General features: G+C 59.4%; 1 protein-coding gene across 2 annotated transcripts; it reads left to right on the forward strand.

Annotated features, from left to right (window-relative positions):
* The first annotated feature begins 1,365 nt into the window (after window positions 1-1,365).
* On the forward strand, window positions 1,366-11,368 carry IGF2 (insulin like growth factor 2). 2 transcript variants are annotated; one of them, XM_049892853.1, is made up of 4 exons: window positions 1,366-1,802; window positions 4,590-4,752; window positions 7,020-7,171; window positions 7,580-11,368. In XM_049892853.1, exons 1-4 carry the CDS (start codon window positions 1,776-1,778, stop codon window positions 7,820-7,822), a joined length of 585 nt encoding a protein of 194 aa, XP_049748810.1. In that variant the 5' UTR covers window positions 1,366-1,775; the 3' UTR covers window positions 7,823-11,368. The 2 variants fall into 2 exon arrangements, with proteins under 2 accessions (XP_049748810.1, XP_049748811.1); XM_049892854.1 differs by lacking the exon at window positions 1,366-1,802 and adding an exon at window positions 2,680-2,767.
* Window positions 11,369-19,153: the final 7,785 nt, after the last annotated feature.

Below are 19,153 nucleotides of genomic sequence, written 5' to 3' on the forward strand. Positions count from 1 at the left end.
GGGGAGCTCGGTAATGCAGGTAGGACTTGAGCGTTGTTTTTGGCCCTGCACCTCTCTCCTCCGCCCGCGCAGCGGACTTGGTGGGGCACAGCCCTACGCCTGACCCAGATTCGGGCCGGCCCGGGTACCCGCCCCGCGACCCGCACCTGGCGGCCGCCCTTGTTGCTCCGTGCCTGCCCAGGGCTCCCGCGCGGCACCGGGGGGCGCTCGGGCTCCGGCTCCAGGAGCCTAGCGGCCGGCTCCGCCTGCGCAGGCAGGTGGCGGCTGCGCTCCCCGCCCGCAGCTAGGGACCCCTGGTAGGGACTCGAGGGCCCGCGCCCCCAGCCCGGCGCTGGGCCACCTGCGCCCGCGCTCCGATAGGGTGCCCCCGCCACCTTGCCCTCCCGCTAGGCGCTAAGACCCCCGAGGCCGCCCGGGCCCTGGACGCGGTCCGCCTCTGCTTGCCGTGCGCCCCCCGCGCCCTGGCAAACGGGAGGCCAGGCACCCCGGAAACCCGAAAAGGGCCCCCAAACATGTTAGAACAGTGTTTCTCTGGCCCTCGGCCGCTCCCCGCCCCCCACCCGGGCCCGCACCCCACGGCCCCCCCTCCCGGGCCCCCGGGCCCCGGGGCCCCCGACCCGCGCCACCCTGCGGGCTCGAGTTGCGGGGGCGGGCCGGGGGCGGGGCGAGGGCCCCGCGGGCGCCCATTGGTGCGGGCGCTTGGCCAGTGGGGCCCGCGCGGGCGCCCGCCGCCGGGTGGCGCGGCTATAAGAGCCGGGCGCTGGCGCCCGCAGTTCGCCTGCTCTCGGCGGAGCTGCGTGAGCCCTGGCGACCGGCCCCCCCTTCCGGCCGCTCTCGCCGGGCCCCGCCGCCGTGCTCAGCGCGCCAGCGCCTCCACCCGGGCTGGCGGCCCCGCGCCGACGCCGTCCGCCGCCGCGCTGCTGACTCCCGTCCGGGCGCCGTCGGTGGGGCGCGCTCCGCCGCCTGCGGATCCCCCGCCGCCTCCTCCTCAATCTACCTCAGCTCGGCCCCGCTTCGCCGAGGAGGCGGTCCCCCCCGCAGGCAGTCCGGCCCGCAGGCCGCCGGCGTTGTCATCTCCCGCTTCCCCAGCCCTCCCCGGCGCGCCCCCGCCGCACCCCGCGTCCCCAGCGGCTTGCGCGCCTCCTGGCTTCTCCCCCGGCCCGGGCTCGCGACGGCTGAGGGCTCCGTCGGCCCAAACCGAGCTGGGTGCCCACGGCCGGTGATCTCCCCCGTCCCCCTCCCCCGACGTGGCGCCCCGTTCCAGCTCCGCGCGCCCCTCGCCGGCCTCTGGGCCGGCCGCGCGCTCCTTGGCCGCCACCTCCCTCGGCTCCCGCCCCCGGCCCCGCCCGCCCTCCGCGCCCCCGCGGACTAGGGCTACACTTTCTGTTTCTCTCGGCGCTGTCCTCGCCCGCTGTGAGCCTGCCCGCCTCTCGCTGTCCCCTCTCCCTCTCGCCCCTCACTTTGGCCCCCCCCATTCACGTTCACTCTGTCTCTCTCTCTATCTCTGCTCCCCTCTGTCCTTGATACAACAGCTGACCTCATTTCCCGATACCCTTTCCCCCCCGAAAAGTACAACATCTGGCCCGCCCCGGCCCGCAGACAGCCCGCCCTCCCTCGACAAGCAGAAGAGTCCCCCCCCCAAAAAACAAGCCAAGCCCCCGTTCTGCCCCGTCGCACATTCGGCCCCCGCGACCGGGGCCAGAGCGGTCCTGGCAGAGGAGTGCCCGGCAGGAGGGCCAACGCCCGCTGTTCGGTTTGCTTTAGGCAGCAGGGAGATGGGCAGCAGCTGCGCCGGCTTCCAGGTAAGCGGCGCGCGGGCGGCGCGGGAGGTGCGGGGGCGCCGGGCGCGGCCCGCTTCTCCCTGCTCGCTGCGCGCCCGGCCCGGTCTGCGGGGACTCAGCGGCCGCTAGCGGGCCCTGGGGGCTGGCGGTGGCTACGGTCCTTGTGGTGAACCCGGGTCTCTCCCTGCGCAGCGGGACTGGGAGGAGGGGTGCGGGGAAGTGCCCAGGGAGGTGTTAGCTGCCTGTGTGGGCTACTTCCTGGTCAGTTTGGGAGCGCAGTGGGGCGTCGCTGAAAGTGGGTGATGTGTGCAGTGCACGGGCGGCCCTGTGCCCCGGGGTGCTGGCCCCGAGGAGGGCCGCCTAGTCCAGAAGCCCACCCTGGTATGTTGATTCTGGGCCCGCGGGCCTGCGGAGGAGAGCTGGGTGGGCGGGGCCAGCATGGAGCCGGGCAGAGCTGGCGACAGAGTCTCGCCAGATGCCGCATTTGCAACGTATCCCCACCCGCATCTCCCCGTCCCCAACACTGTAAACGGGAACATGGGGAGGGGGCGAGCCTGAGGCATGGAAGGGTAAGAGTGTGTCTCTGGAGGGGGCGGCTGCCCTCTGCCCCAGTGGGCAGCCTAGAAGTTTCCTTACAAGGAGGTGGAGCAGTCCTCTCCCACCCCCTTGCTCCGTGCCCTGTGGAGAGATGGGCTGGGGGTACAGGATGGCCCTCCCCCCATTGTATTTTGCTAAGGATGGCCCAGGGCTAGCCTTGGGGGTGCAGGAGGAAAGGGACTGGTTGGGAGGAGGGAGGGGGCGGGCGCAAGGGGCGGGGGGAGTGGTCAGCAAGAGGGGGGAGCAGGGTGGAGCTGGGGCTGGGAGGAGCCGGCTCCGACATAAAAGCCCTGGCACTGACCAGCCATCCAGCTGGACATTCGCTTCTCCTGTGAGAGCCACCCAGCCTCCTCTTCCTCTTCAGCCCCGAGCCTTCCCGTCCACAGCAGGTAACCGGGCTGTTGATAGAGGACCCTCTGCCACCAGCTGAGGCCTGCCTGGCTGCTGGAGGGCATGGCCTGGGCCTGGGCCTGGGCCCTGCCTGCTGCCTCTCCACACAGGCAGCCTCTCTCTGCTCTGCCCCCTCACCCCTGCTCTCCCACCTTCCCTCTGGCCTCCTGTCTTCCTGTCCTAGGCTGCTGCCTGCCTCCTTGTCCCCAGTTCCCAGCATTGTCTGGACCCTCACCTGTCCCTCTTGTTTAGGCTGGCGCCAGTGCCCTGGGCCCCACCTCGCCCTGCAGGGTGGCCAGGCCTGCAGAAGGGGCCTCAGGGCTGAGCCTGGGCTGCTCAGGCCGCAGAGCCTTTCTAGCTGGCCAAGTTAGTTCTTAGAATGTGTGGCAGGGGCGGCAGTGGGGGCGCTGGGGAGACTGGCCGGGGGCCAGTCAGGGCAGGAGGAGGTAAGCAAGGTAGCTTTTCGATCCTTGCATGGAGCCGGCCACTGCTCTCTGGAGCTTAGGCAAGACTGGAGATTCTTCTTCCTTTTTGTGCCTCCTCCGTCTCTTCCGTGGTTTACTGCATCCAGAAAACCCCGGGCCAAGCAATCTAGCAAAAACTCTGTTCCCTGTGGGGAGAAGACTGTGCTGGGGGCCCCCCATGCCTGCTGGTGTGTGAGCTGGGGAGCAGCACGGCTGGGCAGCCTGCCCAGCCCCTTCCTTGCCTAGTGTCAGGGTGGCCAGGGGCTCAGGGTGCTTCGCCCTGCATGGCCCCCACTCCAGCTCTTTTGGTACTTCGGGCTGCGGTAGGAAGGCTGGGGCTGCCCTCCTGGGGGGTTCCACCTCCTGGAGGGGCAGGGCCAGTTCGCTGGTCTAAAGAGAAGCCATGGTCTCTCTGTCCAGAGCCCCCACCCTTAATGTAGGTGGTCAGCCTTGCCTGGCCCTATAGCCACTCTGGCTGTGGGGGTGTGTCCTAAGGGGTCCCTCTCCTTCCAGATTGGGCCCTGGAGGACCTGGTGCCCAGGCTTCCAGGTCACAGGACTCTCTATAGTCCCAAGTGGCCCCATTCTGTCCTGGGGGTGGAGTTTGATACTGAAAATGGGGTTTGGTGGTCACAGAGGGACTTTGATAGGGTGCTGCCTGGGTGAGGTGCTGCAAAGCCTAGAGAGGAGGCCTTTTTGGCTCTTTTGTACAATGTTTTTGGGGAACCCAGTGCAGACTGGAGTTGGGGGACTGGGTGATTCAGGAGAACAAGGTCCCCAGGAGTATGGGCAGCACTGTTAACACTAACCATTGGACCCTTGACTTGAGTCTTGCACAGGCACAGACTGGAAGCGTGGGGTGGGGCTGGCCTAGTAAGATTTCTGCTGCTTTGGGAGGGGGCTGGTCCTCCTGGACCCCCCTGCTCAGCTTGGGGGGTCGCAGTGAAGAGGTGGGTGGCCTCCTGGATGCACAAACTCTGTGGTGGGGGCCATGCACCCTTGTGCCCGGCTCTGCCTCATGAGGCCATACGGCCAGGTCCAGTGTCCAGGACTGGGCCCTGGGCTGCTGCAGCGATGGTGGTGAAGGCCACGGGAAGCACCATGCCGAGATTCTGAGCTTTTTGCAAGCATTTTTTCATTCAGCGCCTTCGCCTCAACCGTCAAAGCTCTTGTAACCAAAGTAACCGTATTAGTAGGGAATCTTTACTATTTTAAGTTAATTGAGAAATGGTGGGGTTGTCTCTGGCTTGAGGCCCAAGGCTCATATGTGAGCCTGGCGTCCCGGGGGTGCAGGAGACCCCTCTGGGCCTGCCCTGGCTCTGTGGTGCGAGTGCTCACGGCCTCCTCTCTCTGCCCAGACACCGATGGGGATCCCGGTGGGGAAGTCGTTGTTGTGGCTGTTCAGCTTCTTGGCCTTGGCCTCGTGCTGCATCGCTGCTTACCGCCCCAGTGAGACTCTGTGTGGCGGGGAGCTGGTGGACACCCTCCAGTTCGTCTGTGGTGACCGCGGCTTCTACTTCAGTAAGTAACTCAGGGCCATGGGGCGGGCGGGGGTCGGACACAGCAGACACTCCATAAATGTTGATGTCACCCTGAGGAAGCTGGCTTATTGCCCCAGGGGCAGATGAGGGCTCTGCCAGAGCCGAGGGAGCTGTTTGGGGAATGACCCGGCCTCTTATTTTTGAGGCGTTGAGAGAGTCCCTGGGGGCCCCCAGTCAACATTTATCGAGCACTTGCTGTGTGTCTGCCACTGCCCTGCACCAGTCGTCCCCCCCACCACCACAGCCCGCCCTGTGACCCTTCTTCCTTCTGCTCCTAGGCTGGGTGGTCTCTTCATGGGAGCCAAGCCCTGAAAAGCCAGGGTAGCCAGGGGGTCCCAGGCCTTGCCCAGACGCACAGGGGCAAGGGAGCTCTGTGCTCCTGCTCCCCAGGAACTATGTCCCTTGGGCTGGGGTGGGGCAGTGTGCTGCCCCAGGAGGCGGGTAGTTGGATCTGCTCACAGCCCACCTGGGCATAGGTAAGGAGTTAGGTGTACAGGTGGCTGATGGCCGTCTGCTCACCAGTGAATGGGTCGGAAGCTTCTCCAGGGCCATCTTTTCTGGGGGAAAATGGTCTCACCCTTTTGTGAGTTAAAAGACGCCGCCAGCACTGTCCTCTGGGTGGTATCTGATCATTACCTCCTGCCCAGGTTCTCTGAGGTCCCCTGGGTGTGCCTGTAGCCCAGGTCCTCATTTTTCCTTAGTGATGGTGCCTGGTGAAGCACCCTGGGGCTGTATCCCAGACAGATAGTGCCCAGCAGGCATTCATGGTGGGGCAGGGGCTTGGGGACGGGTCACAGCTCAGCCTTACCTACCCTAAAGGGGGAGCCGAGATGTCTCATTCCACCAGTCTGGTCATGCCTCCTGTGAGCATGAAGACGCCCTGAGTGGGAAGAAGACCCCTAGGGTGCCTTACCCCCACACCCCTGAGGGTGGAGCCTGAGATGGCCCTGGTGTCTTCTGCACCCTTGATACTGCCTGGGATACCACCCTGCCCCCAAGCACAGCTCCCTCTGGGCAGGTGTGGGCACTGAAGAAGGTCACCTGCTTTTCTTTTGTGTACTTTGGCAGTGTCTGAACTTTTAATGATGGGGACATAGGAGCTATTGGGGTCACTTAAGGTACATAAAAAGAAACTCCAATGTCCCTGGTGGGGGCGGGGCTGAGTGAGTACTCGCTGGGCACTGGGGTATAGAAGGAGACCCCACCCCTGCCAACAGGACCCCCACCCAGGTACAGGTGGGGGACCCAGGCTGAGACACCAGAAGGTAGCTGCTCAGGGAGGGGGCTGCAAAGGTCAGAGCTGGGCCCAGCCCCCCAGGTGAGTGGAGGGGAGTGGGAGAGGGTCTCCTGTTTTTGCCACCTTCCAGCAGGATCTAAGCCTTTCCAGTGGGCTCAGCCTGGCCCGTGTCCTTTAAATTCATCCCCAGGAGGGGCAGGTGTGGGCATGCTGAGTTCAGAGCCTCAACTTCCCCCCTGTAAAATGGGTCTTCCCAGCTTTGAAGAGTACCCCTGTGTCTCGCCCTTTGGAACCCCTGACTGCCCCTGCTCCGCCCAACTCACCCAGGGTCTCCTTTGGGTCCCTGCCCCTACAGGGGCTCCTCTCCCCCCTCCCCCCACTGATGGCGCCTGTCCCTTGGCTCCCCCAAGGCATAGCAGGTGGTGATGCTCTCTCTCTCCGGCTGAGCCTGTCGTGGGGGAGGGGGAGAGGATGGGAGGAAAGAAGGGCGTGGTCTCATCGCAGCTCCTCACTCCTCTCCTCCCGTCTTCTTCTCTCCCGCCCTGTCTCCGTGTTGCCCAGGCGCCAGGCTGGTCCCAGGTTCGGGGATGATGCTGGTCTCAGGGCCTGGGGCCCGGACCCCTTGCTGGGCCGCCCCCTCAGCTGGGTCCACCCCTACTCTCCTGACCAAACCACCATCCTTGTAGGGTCTGCCCTGTGGGCTGGGGCAGGGAGGGGCTGGGCCCATTTTAAACCCAGGATGAGGCACAGGGGGCAGGATGTGGCCAGGCCAGACCCCAGCTTTGTCACAACATTCGTCTTCCTCCTGTCTAGGGGCACCCCTGCCTGCTTCGCTCTCCCTCCCCTCCCCCTGCCACCGTACAGGCTGGCCTTTCCCCAGGTGACCATTGTCCTGTCCAACTCGGGGCTGCCTTGAGGGCAGGGTCAGTCTTACGCCTCCCCCAGGGACTCAGGTATCACATGTGCTCCCCTGGGGTGGCATTACATGTTTTCCCCTGGGGTGCCCCTAGGCAGACCCGTGAGCCGACACAGTCCTCGCCGCTCCCGAGGCATCGTGGAGGAATGCTGCTTCCAGAGATGCAACCTGGCCCTGCTGGAGACCTACTGCGCCGCCCCCGCCAAGTCCGAGAGAGACCTGTCGGCTCCTCTGGCCACAGACTCGGTAAGGCTGATCCGCTGAGCTGGCTCCTGGGCCTTCGAAAGGGAAACTGAGGGCTCACGGGGACGCTACTCCCCTTTCTAGACTCGCCGTGTCCTTTCCAGCTGGGTCCCTTAGGGTGCCATCTGGGAGCCGGGGCTTTGTGGGCCAGCAGCAAGAAGCAGCCAGAGCCTAGTCAAGGGGCAGCTGGAGGTTAATTTCCAAGTCTGCTACTTGTGTGGACATTAGCCAGAAGTCTGCCAGGTACTGATCAGTCACACTTAGCCAGCTGACAGGTTAGAGGTTTAGGTAAGCGCCCACAGGTCACCAGTGCAGAGTGACCTGTGCCAGGGCATCTCTCAGAGGAGACTGGAGGCCCACAGTGGAGGGCCTGCAGGGTTGGCCCCCCTGACTTGCCCCTTCACCCCTCAGGACCAACCCAAACAACTCGTGGGCAAGTTCTTCCAACGTGACGGCTCGAAGCAGTCCTCCCAACGACTGCGCAGGGGCCTGCGAAGCCTCCTGTACGCCGGCCTGGGTCACGTACTCAACAAGATCGACGAGTACAAAGAGGCCAGCCGAATTATGAGCAGTCAGTCCGTCAACCAACGCCCCCAGATCATCGTGTCCTCCCAGGACCCTGTCCACGAGAACCCTCCTGTCACGGAATATTAGAAGTGAGCCAAAATGTCGTAATTCTGCGGGCCGTCACCATTGCCCTGTCTCCTCCTGACCAGGGACCTGTCCACCAGGGTCCTGCCTCTAAACCTCCTCTGCCATCTCCCCCCCGTGGGCTCCCCTAGCCCCAGCCCCCCTGCCCCAGCCTCCCTGAGTCAGGCTGCTTCCCTTCGGCCCCCTCCACCGGGCTGAGTATAACATCTTTAAAAACATATGAAACAATTGGCTTTAACCATCCTCCACATATGCCCCTGCCCCCTATTAGTACCCCCAAATGGTCCAGGCTAAAAAAAAAAAAAAAATCAAAAAATTAAACGCATAATATAACCCCCCCCCCCGAAAACTAATTGGCTCTTTAGTAAAACCAGAAAAGTTAATTAGCTTAAAAAAAAAAAAAAGTTAAAAAATCAATTGGCTGAAAAACTGCTAAAAGACTAATTGGCTTAAAAACAATTGGCAAAGAAAAGGAATTTGGCGCCCCCCCCCTCCTCTTTCCCTTTGGACCTTGAGTCAAAATTGGCTGACGACTCTGTCCCTGGGCCATTGAAGAGAGAGGAAGGGTCTGGAAAATTGACACACACCGCCTTGCGGCATCACCATTTCCTCGTACAAACCTTCGATTGGGCACTTTAAATGCGATTGGCTATGATATGACAACACCACCCCAAACTCGTTCTTTGCTCAATTTTCCATCATGAAAAAGTGTCCCAGAGCTAGTTTGAGGGACCAGATAAGACCGAGGGAAGGGAGAGTGGAGCATGAAAACCAAAATTAGTGGAAATAATGTTTAATTGGCAGAACCCCCACACACCTTAAAATCTATCCCCCCAAGCCAACAACACACCTCCAAAACTTACATCTCAATCCCCACCCTGAGAAGTATACACACTCACATACCCACAGCCAAACATACACACACATGCACACACTCACATTCACACCCCCACATACACACACTCACATTCACATACATTCACACCCCCACATACACACTCACATTCACACACCCACATACACACACACCCACACTCACATACACACACATTCACACACCCACACTCATACACACACCCACACTCACATACACACACACTCACATTCACACACAGTCACACACACCCATACTCAATTCACACACCCACACACACCCACACTCACATTCACACACCCACACACCCACACTCACATTCACACACCCACACTCACATTCACACACCCACACTCACACACACTCACATTCACACACCCACACTCACATACACACACACTCACATTCACACACCCACACACACTCACATACACACACACTCACATTCACACACCCACACACACTCACATTCACACACATGCACACTCATGTGTGCCTGCACACCCTCACACACCAAAGAATAGTGCAACAACTAAAACACAAACCCAGCATTCTACAGATTAGGCCTGAGTTCTGCCCCCACTTCTCTAAGCTGATCAGTGATGAGGTTTTCATGTCTCAAGCTCCCCTCCTATCCCGTCCCCGCTGCTCACTGAGGCCCGTGCTGTGGGGTGGAACACCTCTGGTTCCATCTTTCCAACCTGAGAGGACCTGTGTCCTCCCTGGGGAGGTGTCCCCCCATGGCCCCCAGAGTGCATGCATGCACCAGCCTTAGCCGAGCGAGGAACGAGTTTGGCCAGATGGGAGATGGGGGTGCCCAGCAAGGTGAGCCCCTGAGCAGCCTGACCCTGCTAGGTGTGTCCTGGGAGAAAGACCTGGGATCCCCCCCCCAGGCACACCTAGTGGTCATCATTGCCAGTCTCCTGGGGAGCCTCTGCCAGAAACGGGGACCCCCAGGGAACTTGCAACAATGACAGGGAGAGCGGGAAGTCTGGTGGTCGGAGGGGCGGGTGGGGGGCAGTGGGGGCTGGGTGGGGGAGCTCCGGGGTCGGAGATGGTCCAGGGAGAGTTTTGGATGGAAAAGTCAGGAGGACAGCGAGATTTGCAGAATTACAGACCAAAATTAGGAACCCAAATTCGCGTCAATTGATCTATTTCCCCTCTTTAATTGGCATCTCTTGGGGCTTCTTTCTTTTTCTTTTTTTTTTTTTTTGACCCCCCCCCCTTAGCTTTTCTTGCGCTCTCAACCCCCTCCCCACGTAACAGGGGAGCAGTGACCAAGGAAGAACGTACGGCACAATCGTCCACCACCTCGCGGGGCCACCCCACCGTCCTGCTGCCCGCCATTTAACCACCTTTTCTTTTTATCTGTCTCTGTCGCTTGGGTTAAGTTGAGAGTGGAGCCTCTGGGGTGCAGCCACGGCACCCACAGAGAAGTTCAAGGGGAATTGAGAGGGCCACTCCCTGACCTAACTTCTGGGGACAGTGGCTGGTTCCCGGAGGTCCTGAGGGGCAGGGGGGGTGGCAGGGCGGAGTCTCCCTGGGTGTCAGAAAGGTGCTCGGAGGCCACCAGAAGGGGCTCCCAGCTGGCCTGCCAGCCGGGAGGGAAGGGGCTGCAGTGTGTGTGAAGGACTCCATCGGGCGAGAGCAGGTGGCCGCCTTCTGAGCACTTGGGGAGCCCACCCCCCACCCCTTGGTGACACCTTGCCTGCCTCTTCAGCACCCCACTGGGTCCCCAGGAGTCCCATAGCTCCGCAGGGACTCCTGGGGGTCCGGAGGGGTGAGGTCAGGGAATCGGGGAGGTCAGGAGGGCGTGAGCCCCGCAGAGCAAGGAGAGCTGCCCCAGGTCCGTCCACCGACCGGGGTTGCTTGGGCCCCGCAGCCGTGGGTCTGGCATTCCCTGACAGCCACCAGGATGCCTAGGGCTGGGGCAGGGACCCGGGCAGCTGGGAGGCTTACCTCACCCCCACCTCCGCCCCCAGTGCAGCCCCCCTGCACAGCAGCCCACTAGCAATCTAGAGGCCTGCGGCTTTGGGGTCCTGGCAACAGGACTGGCATGACCCTGGGGGCGGTCCATGCCAGCCCGCCCACAGCACAGAGGGCCGACCAGCCAGTGCTCAGAGAAGGGGCCATTCGGACCATTGGTGGTAGAGCTTGTGTGGAAGCCCAAAGAGATAAATTGTCACAATTGGAGAATCAAGGCAGATTGGCACAAAACCCAAAAGAATTCGAGGCACCCCAAATTGCAGCCCCTTTGGCTGGGTGCCCAGCCCCTCCAGTGTTAATTCTGCCTCGCTGGGCGGGGCACCCTGGGGCACTGGCTGCTGCTCCTCTGTGTCCCCCAATGTGCAGCTTTCCCCATGGTGGTCAGTCACCTTGGCCACGGCTGCCCGCCTGACCTCCTGTGCCCATGGTAGTGGCATCCATCTCCTCTCTTCCCCGCACCCCCCCCAGTTGTCTTCAGCGGGGCCCCCTCTTGGGTCCCTCCCTGTGCCATCACCTGAAGACCCCCCACGTGCTGGACACCAATGTCACCTGTGCCTGCTGTCTCGGTCCATCTTGCAGCAGCCCCGTGTTCGCCTCAACTTGATTCCTTAACATGCTATTTCTGGCAAAATCCAGTGCTTGGGTTTTGTCTTTAACCGTCTTGCTCGCAATCCCAATAAAGCACTCAAAATTACCTTGTTTTGAGTCCTCCTCTCTGTGACTTGGGTGCTGGGCAGGGGTAGAGTGAGCTGGGGGAAGGGAAGAAAGACCTTGGAGGTGAGGACCCCTCCTCCTATCCCCTCACCACATACGTGAAGGCATGAAAGCCAGCACTTCTGGGCACTGATGGTGGCACCACACACGTTGTCACCTGGGGCATCTTAGGCTCCCAGATCTCAAAGGTGGAGTCTCACAGGGTGCTGGGCACGTGGGGGTCATTCCAAAGAAGGAGTCCATGGTTACAAAGTTACCACCATTGCTGCAAACCCTGGGGGGCCATCCCAAACTCAGAAAGGTTTTGGAAGGTTTGGAAACCATTGCTGGAGACGGGGACTCTGGGTCACACCTGGGGCTAGCATTACCTGCCTGCACACCTGCACAGGTGAATGCACCCACTCAGCCCTCCCATGGAGGAACACGTGGCCCCCCGGACTGAGGCTGCAGCAGACATCTCAATACCCACATGAGCCAGGTGCTGGGATGGGCAGGACCCGTCCTGCTCCCACCTGCCTGGCTCCTCTGACCTCTGACCTTCAGGGTCTCCGCACCTGAGAGAAAGTGAGGGAGGCTGGCATTGCAGGTGCCTGGAGCCCCACCTAGCCCCTCTCCCCACCCCTACCATCCAGGGCCTTTTGGACCACCTGACAGGGCGTGTGGGGAGGGGGCTATGGGCCCAGAGTGGAGGACGGTGTCCGTCTCGGGGTCCCATCTGGGCTGGGAGAAGACCCTCACACCTGGTACTTCCAGACTCAAGGGAGAGTGAGTGACTAGTTTCATTCATTCGCAAATCCACTCACTGCCCCTGCACCCAGTCTCCAGTACGCATCAGGCCAGTGACGGCTGGGCAGGAGCTGTGACCGGCTCCAAGGGAGAATTCTCATCAGGGTAGTGGGTGTTCCACCACTTCTGCAGCCCCAGAGCTGCCCAAGCTGGGCAGTCAAGGGGGCTGCCTGGAGGAGGCAGGCACAGCCTTGGGGCAGGAAAGAGTAAACTGGATGCTGTCAGGGGCGCTGCACTCCTCTGGGGGTGGCCGAGGGCCCAGGCAGAGGTGAGGCTGTGTGGGGGCAGGGGGTCCAGGGGCAAGGCCAGAGGCAGGGTTAGGTGGCCCTAAGCCACTCCAGAACTCTTCTGGGATGGGTGGAGGCATGGTTTGGGGACCTGCTGCCCAGCACTGCCAACGCCCGAGATGCATTGGAGTTACCCTTCCCCCATGGGAGGATCTGAGGCCTAGCCTTCCTCCCTAGAGCTGGTATGGGGGTTCTACCCTATACCCTGTTGTCCCGGCCCTAAGGCTTCCCTTCAACATTGGCCCCTCATGCCCTCTGCAGCTGCCCCCACCCCCAGTGTCCCCCCCATTGCAGTTGCCACTCTCACCTTCACTGCGACCAGCTTCCCCCACCCCTGTCTGGAACCCTGCTGCTCCTAAGACCCCTGTGACCTCCTTGACTTCCCAGCAGCACTGCCCTCTCTGCTGCCACCACCCATCTTCCCCCAACCCCCCAGTTCCCCTGGGTTCGCCCTGTCTCTCCCCGAGCCCCTCAGTGCTGCCTTATTCCACTATTCAAAGTGTCTGGGACTTGGCTGAGGACCATGCCTCTTCTCTCCTGACTCTGCAAACTCTGGGTTCATCCCATTGGCTCCATCACTCATTCACTCATTCATTCATTCGGTGCACCTGGCACCTCCCACAGACGGGATGGATCCCTAAGCAGCGAGTTGAACACTGGCCCCCCAAAGATATGACCACATCCTAAGCCCCAGAACCTGCAGACTTGACCTTACTTGTAAAAAGGGCCTTTGCGGATGTAATTGACTGTTTATGTAGAAAATCTCACAGAATCAAGCAAAAGACTCTTGGAACTCACACGTGATGACAGTAAGCTGCAGGATACAGGGTTAACACAAAAGTCAATTGCTTCCCTATATACCGGTGTCAAAGACAGAAATTAATAGCATATATCTTGCTTTGATTTGGGGGTTTTCTTACCCACAAAACCAAATATTTACTTTAAAGAAATCCCTGACAAAAATCACTCCACCAGCTGCTTCTTTTTCACCCAAAGTTGCAAATCCATTCTTTCCCGTTTGAAGCCAGGCTTACTAAACTTGAATCTTGAAAGATATGGCTGGGTGGAGGGGCAGTGTCTACCTTGTGAACTGATACCTGTAGACTTCAGTAAAAGGAGAAGGCAGGGTTCAATCAACCATGTTAAAATTGGCCAGTGATTGTCTATATTTCTCCCTCCTTTTCATTTTATAAGCCCCATTGTACCTAACTTCTCTGAACCGTTTGCTTTATTCTGGAATCAAAATGGCCTGAGCAGAATAACTGCTCAGAATAAACCTTATGTTCAAATTTTGGTGAGTTTTGATTATTTTTAACACTGGCAATGAACAAATAAAATTTGAAGTTAAGAACACAATGTCATTTATATTAAACCCATTGCCGTCAAGTCAGGTCCGACTCATAGCGACAGAGTAGAACTGCTTCATAGAAAAAAAGCTAGGGCTTCCAAGAATTGACTGGTGGATTCGAACTGCCGACCTTTTGATTAGCAGCTGAACTCTTAACCACTATACCACCAGGGCTCTTGGCATCATTTATATTAGCACCAAAAAAAAAAAAAAAAGGAAGAAAAAGAAATACTTAGGTACCTACCTAACAAAATGGATACAAGGTACATATGAAAAAAACCACAAAATGTTGAAATCAAGGTGAACTAAATGAACGGAGAGATATTCCATGTTCATAGGAAGACTCATTGCTAGGATGTCAGTCCTCTCTGAACTGACCTACAGATTCAGTGTGATCCTAGTCAAAGTCCCAGCAAGTTATTTTGTGGATGTTGACCAGCCGTTCCTAGAGTTTGTAAGGAAAGGCAGAAGACCCAGGACAGCCAACACAATACCAAAGAATAGTGGGAAGTTCGGTGCTACCCAACTTCAAGACTCGCTGGAAAGCTACAGTGATCAAGGCAGTGTGGTGCTGGCAAAGGGAAAACATACGAATCACTAAGGCAGCATAGAGAGCCCAGATGTAGTTAAGGGTCTCAGGATGACATCACCCTGGATTTCGGGTGGGCCCTAAATCCAACGACTTGTTGTTAGTTGCTGTCTCCGTCTGCCAGCTCCTACTCACGGTGACCCCATGGACAATGACATGAAACGTTGCCCCATCCTGAGCCACCTTCTTGATCCTTGGCAAGCTTGACTTCATTGTGGCAGCTGCTGTGGATTTTGAGTGCCTTCCCACTGAGAAGCCTCCTTTCCCAGCACTCAGTTGGACAATATTCTGTTGTGATCCACAAGGTTTTTGTTGGCTCATCTTCAAAAGCTGACTGCCAGGCCTTTCTTTCTACTCTGTCTTGGTGTGGAAGCTCCACTGGAACCTGTCCGCATGGTTGACCCTGCTGGTGTCCGAAATACCAGTGGTGTAGTGCCAGCCTCACAGCAACACGCAAGCCAAGAGAGCATGACAGACGGGGGAGTGGAAATCCAACCACAGGGGTCCTTAAAACAGACACAGAGGGAGACAGAGAGAGGGGAGGAGAAGGCCTCGTGAAGACAGGCTGAGGCTGAAGTGACGCGGCCACAAGCCAAGGAAAGCCTGGAGCCACCAGCAGCTGGAACAGACAAGAAAAGATCCTTCCCTAGAGCCTTTGGAGGGAGGGTGGCCCTGCCCCACCTTGACTTTGAACTTCTGGCTTCCAGAACTTGAGACAATGTCTTTCAGTTGTTTCACCTCTGTACACAGTGATTCCTTACAGAAGTGAGCCGCCAGGAGAATGGCACGCCTACTGTGCCCAGGCCCAGTTCTAGGCGCTGAGGATACAGTCGATACGCCTGTGAGTGGGGGGTCTAGGACTCCTGCCTTGAGTCTGGGGTCCCTGGTCCCACCTGGATTGTTCTGGACTATCTCTGCTGCTAACTTCAGCACGGCCCCAGGTGGTCTTTTTAAACATCAGACTCCCCCACCTCTGTAGCGGCTCTTTATTCTCCTGGAGACAAGCCAGAGTCCCCTGCTGCTCCAGAAGGCCACCCCGCCCTGCCCTCTCTACCCTAACCACTTTGAACTCAGCCAGCCACAATGGCCCCCTGGCTCGGGGAGACCCCCAGGTCCCAGACTGGACACTTCTGCCTAGTATGTGTATGGCCAGGTGGGGCCTCACCCTCTTTGCTTAATTGCAACCTTCTCGGTGAAGCCCACCACCGCCTTTTTTAAATGGCAGTTGGTGTTTACCTGCTTGTGGGTTCCACAAATGCTCGCTGGTGGAGACAGGTGTGGAGAAAGGGTGACTCCAAGGTTTTGGCCTTTGTCCTGGAACAGTTGGAAGGAGGGGTTGCCATGTGCTAACTTGGGAACACGTTTGGGTCTCAACTGGCATTTTCACCTGTGCTTCAAAGTGTCACCCCCTCAGGTCTCCTGTCCAATTCCCCAGACATCCTACAGCCAGTGGGGTCATTAGGGCTGGTGTCACCCTCCCCATGGACCCCCTCGCGTACCAGGCCATACGGAACCTATAGTAATGTTTTTTGTACTGATATTTTCGCCAGCAAGGAAAACAACGGTGTTCGCTTGTGGCACATGCAGGTGACACCACGTGGCCTGGAATGTCACTGTAATTGGGTGATAATGACAGCTCTGACTGAGCGCATTAGAAGGTTCAAAAAGTCAATTAGCGCAGTTTAACCTTGTAGGTATATTGATACACGTAAGCTGGGCTTACGAAAAATGTTTTTGTTGTTAAAATTAACTACAAGGGTATTTTAATAAAAAATAATAAAGTTCTGATGAAACACTGCACAAAAACTTTATAGATGGTCATTTTGGTGCCACCCCCCTGACAGTGTCGCCTGGTGTGGTGACCCTCGAAACTCCCTAAGGGAGCCATTGACTGCAGCCACTCCACCCAGTGTGCCTTCCGCCACCTGCTCTCCTCCTCTCCCCACCCCACCACGCCCCCTCCCCACCCCAGGCTTCACACTGAAGTTCTCTCCTGGCCCTTCCCAGTAAACCCCACGTGTCCTCCAGGCTTCTTGGAGTCTGGTCTGAGCCAGTGTCCCTCCTGCACCCCACTGTGGCATTCAGCACCACCCCTCCTCACATGGCCACCACCAGAGTTGTTTGGAACCTGGGTGGGAAGAAGGATGCTGGTGGGTCCTGCCCCAGCTGGCTAGGGAGAATGCTTGGAGGTTGCCCGAGGACCCGGCCACACCCTCTCGTGGGGTACGCCAGCCCTCTCTGCTCCTCTCTGAGGGGAACCCCAGCCTTCCTGGAGGAGTCCTCAGCTCAGCCTGGACCACTCACCTGGCCCTTGTTCCCTGGCCTCGCCTCCTGTAACCAGATCTTTGAACTGGTTTGTTCTGGTTGGAACCCCTGCTGTGAATTTACATTTCCACCCCCAGATATACTGAATCCGAATCCACATTTTGCAGGGTCCCAGGTGATTCTTATGTATACTAAATCATGGGCAGCACTGCTCCACTAGTGGTTCTCCGAACTGGTCACTCACCAGCAGTGTCAGCATCCCCTGGGAACTTGTTAGAAATGCGAATTCTCAGGAAAGGGTTCCAACCAAAGGGAACCTGTTCGAAGCCCTGCCCTCAACCTGTGTCACCTGCAGACACATGGCTGCTCCCAGGGCCCTGCCTTGCCCAGCAGCCCTGGCCTGTGGGGCATGAGGGGAACACCGCTGAGGTGTGGCCAGGTTGGGGGCCGATGGGCCAGGGCCAGGGCACTGCCTGCTCTGCCTGGGCCTGGGTCTGCCCAGCCCCCCTCTGGCCCAGGCCCCCAGGCCAGCCTCAGGCCTCATTAGCAGCCTCCAGCCTCGCCTCTCCTCCGCTCCCAGCCCAGCCAGCCCCGGCCCCAGCCGGCCAGAAACCAAAAGAGAAAATGCCTGTTTATGCCAGTTATGCAGAAAGCAAAACAGTTTGTGGTTTGTGACCCAAATTTTTTGCCTATTTTTTTCAGAACATAACAAAGTCCAAGACAACTCCCTCCCCACCCCCACTTCTCCTCCCCAGGCAGACAGAAAGGATCTGTTGACACTGGCCCTGGGCACGGCCGCCTGGTGGGAGGGGGCCGGCAGGGGAGGCCGGGGCGGGAGCAGACGTGAGGTGGGTGGGCTGGGGGCGGCTGTCTCCTCTGGGGTGTTGGTGACAGGGCTGGGGGACTGGGTGTACACGCTCTAGACGCTGGAGTGGGGGGCTCAATGCAGCCCTGTAGGCGGCAGGATGGCAGGGGAGACGGTGCCCCCACCTGCTCCTCTCCAAAGAGCCTGGCCCCGAGCCTTCCCCCCAGCCACACTGTACCTCTCCTTCATGCAGACGGCCGTAGACCTGGGGAGTGATGGACTCGGGGCCTCTCAACCATCACCCACCTGCCCCTGTCCCCCCGCATTCTGCCCCCCACTCTTCCTGCTCCCTCTCCTCTCTGGCTCTGTTACCTTTGCTCATCTCGGTGGGAGTACCCAGAGGAGGGGTCTTGTCTCCACCCTGGGGAGCTGGGGAGCCTCAGCTGACAGTGCAGGTGTGTCTCAGGAGTGGACAGGAGGTCCAGAGTTGGACTTTGGAGCCAGGTGGGCTCCCTGCCTTCCATTCCCTGGCGGGCTGGCATGAGGCAGGGAGCCAGGGACGGGGCAGCAGGACCTGGGATGCCCTGGGAGGAGGGGCTGCTGTCTCCCTGGTCTCCTGGGCCCCATCCCCAGACCTTCCCAGGTCTGGGCCGACATGTTGCCTTGCAGGTGACCCCACGCCTGGCCAGCAGTCCTCCAAGCCACCTGAGTGGCCACACACTTAGGTGGAGATGAAAAACGAAGCTATCGTGGACCCTCCCCTCACAACTGGAGGGAGGGGCAGAGGGCCCCAAGGCCTGGGACCTTGCTCCGAGCTGGTCCTGTGGGCATCCCTCCCCCCAGGAAAACTTGCCCCCCAACCCCAAGTACTCCCCCATCATCTCCCCTCCCCTCCATTCCTCATTCCTATGATAGTTCACCCCCCACCCTGGTGGGCTGCGGCCAGAGCCTGGGGAGGGGTTCCTGTACCAAGGGGCTCCCAAAGCCCTGGAGGGGGCTGTTCCCCCAGTCCCAGTGAGGAGTGAGAAAAAGGCACCTGGGAGGCCCCGGGGCCTGGAGGGAGACTCTGAGACAGGACACTTGGGCACATTTGGAAGGGTACATGGGAGTTAGCACACATGGGTGGCTGGAAGGATGTGCTAGGAGAGGGGACAGACTGGGTCTCGGGAACGTTCACAGCCAAGACGCCAGCCCATGGAGAGGGGACAAGGAGGTGCGTGGTGCCAGGGCAGAGGGCCTTGAGTGCCGAGCCGGAGAGCGGGAGCTCGACCCCAGAGCTCTGGGCAGCAGGGCAGGATTTTCACGCACGTGTGGTATGTGGTACGAATGGTTAAACACTCGGCTGCTAACCAAAAGGTTGGAGGCAGCTCGGAAGCAAGGCCTGGCAATCTGCTTTCAAAAATTCAGCGTCGGAAACCCTACAGAGCACAGTTCCACTCTGACACACGTAGAGTCGCCACGAGTCTGAACTGACTTCGATGGCAACCGGTTTCTGGTCTGCGATCACTCAGATGCGGATTCTGGAAAGACGGTCTGAGTGTGGGATGAGCGGGAGCCGGGGGAGCAGGAGGGCACAGCAGGCTGGGGAGAGCTCATTTGGGGCCAGCGCTGCCCCTCTACCTTCCTCCCCCGCGACGGGCACCGGCCCTCCAGTGGTGGGGGCGGATGAGGGGGGCCTGC

The sequence above is a fragment of the Elephas maximus genome, chromosome 7 (assembly GCF_024166365.1).
Source record: "Elephas maximus indicus isolate mEleMax1 chromosome 7, mEleMax1 primary haplotype, whole genome shotgun sequence".
In the NCBI taxonomy this organism is placed as follows: Eukaryota; Metazoa; Chordata; class Mammalia; order Proboscidea; family Elephantidae; genus Elephas; species Elephas maximus.